The sequence below is a fragment of the Cyprinus carpio genome, chromosome A7, assembly GCF_018340385.1.
Source record: "Cyprinus carpio isolate SPL01 chromosome A7, ASM1834038v1, whole genome shotgun sequence".
Taxonomy (NCBI): domain Eukaryota; kingdom Metazoa; phylum Chordata; class Actinopteri; order Cypriniformes; family Cyprinidae; genus Cyprinus; species Cyprinus carpio.
Genome location: NC_056578.1, coordinates 16,596,693 through 16,608,717, shown reverse-complemented (window position 1 = coordinate 16,608,717; position 12,025 = coordinate 16,596,693). Strand labels below are relative to the sequence as shown.

General features: G+C 36.4%; 1 protein-coding gene across 4 annotated transcripts in view; it reads right to left on the bottom strand.

The window, feature by feature from the left end:
- Positions 1–12,025, bottom strand: part of LOC109111825 (tubby protein homolog) — an 86,273-nt gene that overhangs the window by 12,687 nt on the left and 61,561 nt on the right. For 3 of the 4 annotated variants that reach the window (XM_042759975.1, XM_042759978.1, XM_042759977.1), the window contains exons 3-4: positions 7,433–7,595; positions 4,296–4,430 (exon numbers count right to left, since the gene is read on the bottom strand). In XM_042759975.1, coding sequence (XP_042615909.1) covers positions 4,296–4,430; positions 7,433–7,595 — 298 coding nt within the window. The remainder of the gene's footprint in view (positions 1–4,295; positions 4,431–7,432; positions 7,596–12,025) is intronic. The other variant, XM_042759976.1, reaches the window with a different exon arrangement.

The following is a 12,025-nucleotide window of genomic DNA, read 5'->3' as shown; positions in this document are numbered from 1 at the left end:
AGAACATACATAGAGGAATATTCAGTTTCTAACTGGTAACAAAACAAATCACAGAGCTTCCCCCTTATATAGTGACTCTATTATACCAAAATTGTAGATAAAAAGCAATTGCTTGATAGTTTTAAGTCATTTTATTGCATCTGGGTTTTTTTTTTCTTTCAAAAAAATAATTATATAAATTCAAATTTAGAATTTGTTGAAGCTGAATGTAATCAATGGACAAGAGTTCACTTTTCAACAAATTACTATCTCTATTGTTTGTTCTGCTTTAAAAGACTTAGTTGTGAATAAATTGCCAGGTCCTGATCATGTTGCCCTGTTGTTTTTAAAACTAGTGGCTGATTCTATTTCTCTTCCGCTGACGTATCCGTTTAATCTTTCATTATTAACTAATACAATCCCTAAGATCTTGAAATCAGCATTTGTAGTTCCCCTGTCAGATCCTCTCTAAATCCTTAAGGTTTCTTGGCTGTCGTTTGGCAACTCAAAGTTTCAGCTCCCTCCACAGATTTTCTATAGGACTGAGGTCTGGAGACTGGCTAGACCACTCCATGACCTTAAAGGGGTCATATGACATTATTTTATATATATACATTATTTAAATATATATTTTATATATTATATTCCTTATAATGTACATTATTGTTTCTCCTCTATGCCCCGCCTTTCTGAAACGCTTTGATTTTTACAAAGCTCATCGTTCTAAAAAAGCGAGGTGTGCTCTGATTGGCCAGTTATCCAGTGTGTTGTGATTGGCCAAATGCCTCAAGCGTGTGACGGAAATGTTACGCCCCTTAACATATTGTGATGCCGTCTCCCAGCAGGACAAGATTCAGTCCAGCTGCTCTGCTCGTGCACATCCCATCATCGGTTCTCTTTTAGCAGCTCAGTCAATGTACTGTTAGGAGTAACTAAAAAACTCGGGATAGAGGGAGTGTCAGGCATGTTTATAAACCGAGTAACTTAAGTAATTTGTGGATTAGTACATACCAAATACGCGAACCGTTTCAAACGATTCAGTTCAATTTGGTGAACTGGTTCGACCGGTTCACTAAGAAGATCTGGTTAAATAGAATGATTCGTTTGCAATCAAGACATCACTAAACGAGACAAAACCAATAAAACCCATTACAAACGAGGCATTTGTTGCATCCAGTGTGGACATAATTACTGATTATAATGACTTATACTGTCTTTTTCGTTGATTAATTGTTGATTATTTCACTGATTAATCAGTAGACTTTGATTATTCAGCTTTTGCAATTAGTTGAAATATTTATAGATTATTACATATAGTTATACATATTGTAACAAATAAATAAAGGTAATTACTTCAGCTTTTGAAAATCGTATTATGTAATTACAATTATTATAAAATTAATTTATACAAATAAATGTATTTGGCACAAAATGAGATGACCTTCACAACAACATCTCTCTTAAAATACCTTATAGGGTTATGATAATCAAAACAGCCCTGAGCTAGATCAAGTTTTGATCTCTGCAAACCAAACTATTATTTTAATTAAATAATATTTTTTTCCCCACTAATAAAAAGATTTTATCATTAGCTAGCTTCACACTAGACAGCTGCTTTATAACAGAAAATCAGGTTGTTATTCTAACTGAAAGCGACACTGACTCTGGTTTTTCATGTTTAATACTGTAAAGCTGCTTGATTTAAGGCTATCTATTGTATAAAGTACTAACGTTATATAAATAAACGTGACATGACTTCACTGGAGTACCGAACTGCAGAGCTCGTGCAAACATCCACATCGCTGTAATCAGATGCATTTTAGACTGCTGCTTTCACACCACGGTCAGCTTTTGTTGTGTTTATTTCGTTATTGAGAGGAAAGCGCACATAATGTTTACATAATCATCTAAATGCCTCTCAGCAGCCTCAGGTTCAGCCCTGCTGCATTTGCCCTGAAGCGCTGTCGTCTTCTCTTGAATTGCATCTGGGAGGGCTGAATTACAGTCTTGCACTACAGTGCCACACTGGTCAAACCACGTTATTGCAGGCTCTTACATTGGGTCATATGGGATAAAACGACTACTCAACAACAAAAATATTTGTCTTTTTTTTTATTTTAATGACGTTGTCGATAGTGTCAACTAATCATTTCAGCCCTAGTTGAAACTGCCCCACTTTATAGAAACAGCCTTTGTGCCACAGAAGCACTGTAGGCTACTGGTTCAGGAAACCATCCTCCATAAAATGCACAGCACACATTTGAATATTTGGTTTGAACTGTTCTGGAACAGTGTTGTAAATAAAACTGAACCACTGATTTCTAGTTGTGTCCTCTTTTTTTTTAAGGCCAAACAAAGTAGTTTCGCATTCGCAACGAAACACACAGCGACTCCACAACATGGCGGTGGCGGGAACTGCGAGAATAAAAGATACGCCTTCTTTCATTGTGTGAACAATATGCACCAAGAGCTTGTAACACTCCGAAGAGAAAGGAAAAACTGAAATGGCATCATAGGACCGCTTTAATGTGCTTCTTTTTGAGCCACTTCTTTGTTGCCTTGGCTGTATGTTTCGGGTCACAGTCATGCTGGAAGACCTATCCATGACCCATCTTCAGTGTTCTGGCTGACAGAAGGAGGTTCTCGTCCAAGATTTTACAGTACATGGCCCAGAAAAACACCAGAAAAACAGCAGAAAAACAGTCCCAAAGCATAATGTTTCCACCTCCGTGCTTGGCTGTAAGGATGATAGTCAGCATTTCTCTCCCTCCAAACACAGCGAGTCGAGTTAAATGCCAAAGAGCTCAATTTTGGTCTCATCTGACCACAGCACTTTCTCTGAATCTCAGAATCTTCTCTGAATCATTTTGATGTTCTTTGGCAAACTTTAAATGGGCCTGTACTTGTGCCTTCTTGAGCAGGGGACCTTGCGTGTGCTGCAGGATTTCAGTCCATTGTGGCATAGTGTTACCAATGTTTTGCTTGCTGACTGTGGTCCCAACTGCCTTAAGATCATTAACAAGCTCCTCCCGTGTTGTTCAGGGCTGATCCCTTACCTTTCTCATGATCATCCTTCCCACAAGGCAAGTTCTTACATGGAGATCCAGACCGAGGCCTACTGATGGTTATTTTGTATTTCTTTCATTTCTGAATAATCGCACCAACAGTTGTCTCCTTCTCACCAAGCTTCTTGTTGATGGTCTTGCAGCCCATTCAAGCCTTGTGCAGATCTACAATCTTGTCTTTGACATCCTTTGACAGCTCTTTGGGCTTGCCCATGGTGGTGGGAGAGGTTGGAATGGAAGATATAGATTGTGTGGACAGGTGTCTTATACGCCTAACAAACTGACATTAGGAGTAACTTCTTAAAGTGGCAGGACTAATCTGTGTTCATAGGCACATAACCAATCTGTGGGAGCCAGAATTCTTGCTGGTAGGTAGGGGATCAAATACTTATTTAACTCACAAAAATGCAAATCAATTTCTAACATTAATATAATGTGGGTTTTTTTTTGGATTTTTTGGTTGATATTCTGTGTCTACCCATTAAAATAAGCAGACCATAAAAATTACAGACCTTAAATTTCTTTGTAAGTGGGCAAACTAACAAAATCAGCAGGGGATCAAATAAATATTTTCACCACTGTATTTGATCAAAAATAGAGTAAAAATTATAATAAAAAAATTGTTACAATTGATTTTCTTTTTTTATATTTTAAAATGCAATTTATTCCTGTAAGGACAATGCTTAATTTTCAGTAGACTTTATTCCAGAAATTAATTGAATATACTAATTTGGTGCTCAGGAAACATTTCTTATTATCATAAATCATGAAATCTTAATATTAATAATGCTGCTTAATATTTTCATTGAAATCATGAAACCATAATTTTTTTTAGGATTCTTTGATGAACAAAGTTTAAAAGAACAGCATTTATTTGATTTTTTTTTTTTTCTAAAACTAGTCTTTACTGTCACTTTTGATCAAATAATGATCTTGCCAAATTAAAAAAAAAAAAAATTCTAAAAATAAATCTGACTGATCCTTAACTTTTTGACAGTAGTGTACATTTATGAAGGAACAAACAAATCTTTTTGCATGTTGTTGTGATGCATATGAAAATCCTCAATCTGTGTTACGCTGATCATGACACAAACTGAATCACTGGATGGCACAAATGTCTTTTACACACAGTTAAACACACGCGCACACACACACACACACACACACACACACACACACACACACACACACACACACACACAGCTTTCGTGCACATGCTGGGCCTGATGGTTAACAGGCTGCTCAGCTGACCTTTGTGCTTGCCTTTTTTCTCCTTCTTGGCGCTGCCAGTCTGAGGAGTGGAGGTAGGAGGCTTGGTTTTTTTAGCCGAGCGAGGGGCCTGAATCTCTGCTACAGCTTTAACTTCTTCCTGTTCCGCTTCTTGTACTAATGTAGGAGGTGCAGGATGAGCCAGCAGGAGCAGAGAAGATAGTGAGAGAATACAAAAAAAGTGAATAAATAAAAAATAAAACAAAAAAAGGAAAATAGGAAATGCGTTAAAGTATATGAGGAGAAGAAAAAGTTAGCAAAGACACAAAGCAGAAACAAAGCTTACACACAGAAGATGTCTACAAGCACAATAATAATAATAATAAAAATAATAATAATAAAAATATTCCACTGCTACCATACACCCCTAGATGCAATTTTAATTGAAGGGGATTCAGTGGCTGTCAGAACAACTGTGAAATCAAAGCTTTGAGGCACAATTCATTCCATCTCACAGTCTGCTTCTTTTAACTGTCCTTCAAGGCCATGAACTGCTGTGCTTCCTTCAAGCAACAGATCTGTGAGGATTCATAAAAGTGCATATCACTGCAGTGCTTCCCACACATAGACTTTACCTGGCCGAGCCGTATATTATTTAACACGTTTTTGTTTTTCATTATTTTTTATCCTCTTATAATTTTTTTATTTACCCGAGATGATGAAACCATCCACAATCGATTAAAGGCCTTTTTTATTTTTTTTTTTTTTTCATAAAAATTTAATATTTCAAATGCATGCTAATGGTGTAGTTGACAAATTTGGAGGATTTCCACCTGGCTACCACCGCAAGTATATTTCAAACCTGTGGGAAGCACTGCACTGTCAGTTTGAAACTTGTCAATAGCTACAGTACATCACTACCACTGAAAGGCATAAAGAGACAAGCCTTTCAGAATGAGAGAAATGTGATCAATGGTTTAGTTATGGAAAGAAACCACAGAGACATTGACTTGCTATTTTTGAAAGGAGAGGGTGACGCAGAGTTAAACAATGAAGTTACTTTTTGTTATTCATGCTTTGAGAGACTGAAGGCGTCAATTCACAGGTGAGTAAACCCTGCTCTGTTCAGGCTCTGTATCGCCCCCAAATTCTGCATAAAGATGCAATGAAACCCTTAAACGTTGTTGTTGTCATTTAAATTGTAGGGCCTAATCATTATCAAAGCTTAATAAGTAAAATAAAATCCACAATTAAAAATGTAAAGTAAATGCAAAAATGTAAAATGTTAAAAATCATATTATAAACATTATAGAAATTATTATAGTCTGTTTGCATTTCCCATGCACTGTGTCTCATTCACACAAATTATCAAACCTGATAATTACACAAAGGCACGTAATTGAGCTTTTATAGAACTGGATATGACAAAATTATGACATTTTAATCAATTTAATAATAATTTCAGATTTTTATTTATATTTATTATTATTATTTATTAATTATTGATTATTTATTTATTATTTATATATTTATTTATATAATTTCATGCAATAACATCGCCTCTGCAATTATGATTTTTGTGTAAATGTATTTACTGTATGCCCCATTGTGCAGCAAAATAATCTGTGCAAATGCACCTTGTGAGGTATACATGCCACTTCATATCATCCAACAGGGCTGACAAACACAAATGTACAAAGGAGAAAATAATATGCACAGCATAATCAACTAAAGTTCCAGTTCACTGAAGCTCATGCTGGATGAGACAGCACAACACTGAGGGAAACACTGTAAATTATTCATAATACTGTATACCGCTAGTATCAACGGACATTCCTATATTTAATAACAAGACACAAGCCTGTGAGGAATACAACAGTCCCACAGCACAGGTGTCAAAGGATCAGCATCAACTGAATGATGATTTATGGGAATGTTCTGGTTTCAATACCAGTTAAACTCTATCCACAAAATGTGTGGCATCGTAAAAACTGAAAAAATGTAACATGTCCCTCAGCTTGTAAATAACTTCTACTGATTCTTCACTAGACGGAGGTCGTAGGATTGGTCACACTGCAGGAATGTGGCCCTAAATTTCTGACACAGTCAGAACTTCCCCAAATTCATTGCCATGTCATAATAAGCATTCAAAGACTGCTTACAGTATGCAAAGAAGTGCTGTTAACTAAAACAAAAACTATTAAAAAATAGTTTCCGGTAATTAAAACAAAGCTGGAATAAAAAGTCGACAACTAACTGAAATAAAACAAAAGTTTAAGTTCTCATAAAAATGACAAAACTTAAACTAAAACTGATAATATTAAAAATAATATTAGAATTAGAAGCTAATTAAAAATTTTAAACACTACAATAGTATTATATGAATAATACTAAAATAAGACTGGTGCAAAGGACTTTAAACTAAATAGGTATGTAATACAAACAATGTAGCCATAACGCCAAACAGAAACATGGCATGACAATGCAGCATGTACGGCTAAAAATAAAGTTTGCTCACAAGTCGTCCAAAATGACGAAAAGGCTTCTCATAGTTCAGAGCAGTGGTTCCCAATCCTGGCCCTGGAGAACCCCCAACACTGCATGCTTTTGGTGTCTCTCTTATCTGACACACACATTTGAGGTCTTGAAGTCTTCACTAATTGAGCTGATGAGTTCAATCAGGTGTGTTTGAATATGGACACATCTAAAATATGCAGTGTTGGGGGTTCTCCAGGACCAGGATTGGGAACCACTGGTTCAGAGGAAAGACCCCTGACACTAGCAAATGTTTTAATATAGATGATTGAGGTCTGCATTGACTTTGTAGGAAGAGTTTATCTAGCACTGAGCAGTCTGGGACAGAGATCAATAGAGTAACTCAAGCCAGTACTGCTGGCAGTGCGAAGAATGGCAGCATTGTTTGCCGAACAATAAGCAAACAAAGCATTTCCATTTTCAATCACCGGCCTTTGTGAGCCACTCTGTTTGAGCAGCTTGGGTCGATATTGGCATGTCAGCATAATGACAGCTTGGAATAATGTCTCATGCCCTCAAGAGTGAACATGACCCTTAAGTCGCTGTGGCATTATAGTTATTTGAAATATTATATGAAAGTTTTATTTTTTTATTTTATTTTTATTTTTTTGCTGTGTGGCTTTGAACTGTACAGTATTTTGTACCGTGATAGATGGTGCTGCTGTTGCCGCTGTGGTAGCTCTCCACAAGGGGAGCCTGTTCTTCAGACTGCCGGGTCCTGCGCACTCGAGAGCGCCCGTCCAGATTAGACTGCACCATCAGGGGCTCCTGACGTTTCTTTTTCTGCTTCTGTTCCAATAAAGCTCGCTACAAACACACATTAACAGACACATGTGATCTTTATAGTGTGCAGTCGTTGTACAGCCAAACATTACATTACATTAGCAGTGTTGAGTAAGTTACTCAAAAAAGGTGATTTACTATGAATTTATGTTTATTTATTGTTAGTTTTAATTTGGTTACATTGTTGGTTAATTTATGTATAAAGTGTTATGGTTTATAATTACTTTACTTTTAAGTTATTTTGAAAACATATCAAACCTAAAAAAAAATACACTACAAAGTGAGAATTGTAGTTCTTTCAGTAATTGAATATTGACTGAAAAATATTACAAAGGTATGAAAACAGCAACTTGACAAAGATTTAATCCATTTCTAAAACTAAACATTCTTAAACCTGCCTAACAATGAAAAATGTATCTTTAAATGTGCCTGTACAGTGTTTTATGTACAACATTGCTTGCTGAGTGTAGGGTATATGTGTATTCTGGCTTAACTGTGTGAGCATTAAAGACAACTTAATAAAAAAAAACTTAATAAATTGAAAACAGTTCTGATGACATTTGAAAACAGTATTAATGAACATACAGTGCATATTTGAATGCTAAAAATGGATATTGCTTTGTTTACGGAAGTGATGAGGGTGTTTACACATTCGCGCATCTCAGTTGAATGATTACTGTATGAACAGCACACGCCGCGTTACATTACAGATAATGAGCTCAGACGGGAAAGAATGGAACTTGCGTTGGTTTCATATGGATTACTTCATTAGAGAACATTTGTACATTCAACAAGTAAATTTGATAATACTTCATTTAAAAGCAGACACTTCAAGCTTTGTAGAAACATAGATATGTTTCTCATGTCTGTGTGTGAAGTATTAGCTGAGTTTTGGTTCATTTTAGTGACGCGTTTCAGAGAGAAGTTCGCAGAGACTGAGACAGCTGAAAGCACATACTGTTTGTTTTCTTTATTTTACAAAAGCACAACGTTTTGTTGATATTTTGAGTGTACACAAATAAAAGTAGACCCTTCACAGATTCAAATGATGTATTGCACTTACAGTAGGTGGACAACGTTTTTTTGTTATTTTGAGTTTTGTAAAGTAGAAGTAGGGCCACGGTGTTAACTGCAAGTCAGTCACGTGTTAAAGTCGTTCACGAAACTGCCAAGTAGCGCAAAGGGACAGTTTGCAAACTGATTGCAATTATATTTTGTTTTGTAAATGGAGATCAAATAACAAAATAAAACAAAAATAACTTTATAATATAACATTATAACAACCTTAAAAATCATTGGAAAATTAATGTGATATTTTTAGAAATTTCATTTCAAAACGTGAGATAGTCATATAGGCTGCAGTATAATGCATAAAAAAGTAATTTACACAAAGGCTCTTACTGCAGGTTATGGTTATTAAACATTCATTATGAAACCATTAAAATGACACAATTTCTTAATGTTGTATTAAGGGGCTTTGATTTCGATCTACAGGCTAATGAAAGTTTTAGAACGAAAAATCCTCACCTTGGCCATTGGTCCACTGTACAAGCATACATGTTGATGTGTACAAGGCTGCACGTTCATGAGACTTTGTGTCGCAATTATCTCTGACTCACACCACAAAAATAAATAAATAAATAAACAATAAAAAAAAACCTTGAACAAAATAAGTTGTGAGAACTCAAGATTAATAGGCTAAACCTGCAAAATGAAAAACTAGAAAACATACAAAAAATGGGATATTATCTTGGAATATATAGATTACATTTAAGTATGTGTGCATTATGCCATAAAAAATAAAACGATTGAAAATGTGGTTTATTTGCGTGTTATAGTGTTGTAGTATTTGTATAGTTTATTTTGGCATTTTTTTGAGATTAATGTCACAAATTATGAAAGGCTTGAAACTTACATTTAATAATTTGCATATTTATTTCAGCAGGTCACACATATTTATTCGTTATCTGGCCTTTTTTTAACATTTTATATCCATATACAGAGTCCATGACATACTGAAAATTATGACCACGAATTAAGAAATGTATCACTTTTTATCGTTCCTTTGTATTAATTAAAACATGTTTATATATTAAAATAAATAAATAAATAATACGGTTTCATATACAGAATTTGGCCGTGCGGGAGATTGGGGAAATCCATAAAATGTAAATAATAGTAAAAATAAATAAACGAATTAGACAACACAATAAAACTTAAGAATTTTGTCATTTAATTAGAAAACAACCCCTGATTCACAACATTTGTTTCCAATCACAGAAATCAGGTAAAGCCCTGCATGGGCCTCAAGCCTAAGCCTATAGCAGCCCTTGGCCAACAGCTTACCAGTATCCTCAGCCCGAGACCGACTGGAGCCCATATCTCTTTTCTCTCTCGCCATTAAAATAGATACGTTTTGTTTTTAATTGAAAAGTTATATTTCTTATCGTTTCATAATTAATTCATTTAGAAAAATGTTTGGAACTTTTTTAATTCTGAGTTGATCACGTTTGATCAATTTAGTCTTCTAAAAATAATCACGACTTGCTTAAAATAAAATCTGTAGATATAGAACACAAAGCATATTATAATGTTAGTTTAAACATTTAAAAGTGCCCTTTTAGGCGTATATCTAAGCGTTTGTGCGGAGAGTGAAGTTACTGTAATACACAGAGGCGGCGCCAGTGCGATCACTTCATTCTGTTCTTCATAACAGTGGAAAAAACTTGAAGTATGCCACCATTTTTGCTTATACAGATAAGACTAATATTTCATTCTGAACTGTAAATGGTGTACCCTTATTTTTGTGTACACTCACATGAATATCAACGAAACGTTGTGCTTCTGTAAAATAGAGAAAACAAGCAGGATGCGCTTTCTGTCGTCTGTGTCTACATGAACATGTCGAGCTCGGGCTTAAATGCAAAGCTCTAAAAGCAGGTGCAGTTTAGCTTTGCCGTGTCAGAAACTGATGGTTTATATACACAATAAGCTACATATAATACATATAAGACTGAATCCATGCAAAAAATGTGTTTTTGTTCCATTAATAATTTTTATGTGAGGTTGAAAAATGAACGGTGCTATTACCATCGGTGCTAAAAGTCTAAGTCTAAGTATTCTTCAAAAGCATATACTTTTTTGTAAGTATAAGTATTCTACAAAAGCAGCATCATAAAGCAGCGTAATCACTGGCAGTTCAGTTCATATGAAAAAAAAAAAAACTATATATATATATATATATATATATATATATATATATATATATATATATATATATATATATGTATATATATATATATATATATATATATATATTAGGCATATTTTTTTGTGTATTGATTGTTATAATAAACTATCAGGAATTTTCTGCTTTAATATACGGGTTTTATTATTGCGAAGTGAGATGAATGAGGAAGGCATCTGTCTTGTGTGCACAAACACGCAATGGAAAAGGGAAGTTTGGTCAAGTTAATCAATCCATAGTCCAGTGGTAGAAGGTAGTCGGTGATTTCAGAAATCCTGGATTGTGGTGTTTTTTTTTTTGTTATTTGATAATAATAGAATAAATAACATATAATGATTAATACATATGTGTGTATTCTGCAGTTCGCTGGTTTATGTTACACCACTTTTTTTTACTGGATTCAGTCCAGCTGGAGGGGGTTGGGGTTTGGGTGTAGTTCTGTATTGCTTGTGGAGGTTGAAATAAAGGTGTGAATCACTTGCTCTTTCATATGCAGCTTTGTGAGCGGACACCGCCACCTCGGGGGAACTGTGAGCGGACTCCACCACCTCAAGAGATATGTGAGTGGTCACTGCCACTTCTGGAGCTTTGTGAGCGGACACCGCCACCACGGGGGAACTGTGAGCGGACAACGCCACTACTGGAGCTTTGTGAGCGGACACCGCCACCTCGGGGGAACTGTGAGCGGACGCCGCCGCTACTGGAGCTTTGTGAGCAGACACCGCCACCTCAGGGGAGCTGTGAGTGGACACCACCACTTCTGGAGCTTTGTGAGCAGACACTGCCACCTCGGGAGAACTGTGAGCGGACGCCGCCGCTACTGGAGCTTTGTGAGCAGACACCGCCACCTCAGGGGAGCTGTGAGTGAACACCACCACTTCTGGAGCTTTGTGAGCAGACACTGCCACCTCGGGAGAACTGTGAGCGGACACCGCCACTTCGGGAAGGCCTGAAGCGAGCTCTGCTGCCTTGAAGGGAACATCAGCTGGCACTGCCACCTTGAGAGGATTGTGAGTGGGCACCGCTGCCTCAGGGGCTTTGTGAGCAGACCACGCAGTTAGCTTCGACTTCAGCGGGGGTTGCTGCATGCTGCATATCAGCCTGGGATGCTCCGGTAACGTGCGTGAGATACTGAGTGCAGCAGACGAGCCCTCTGACGGCCCTTAGATTGCTGCTTCGGGAGAACTGTGAGCGGGCTCCTCAGCTA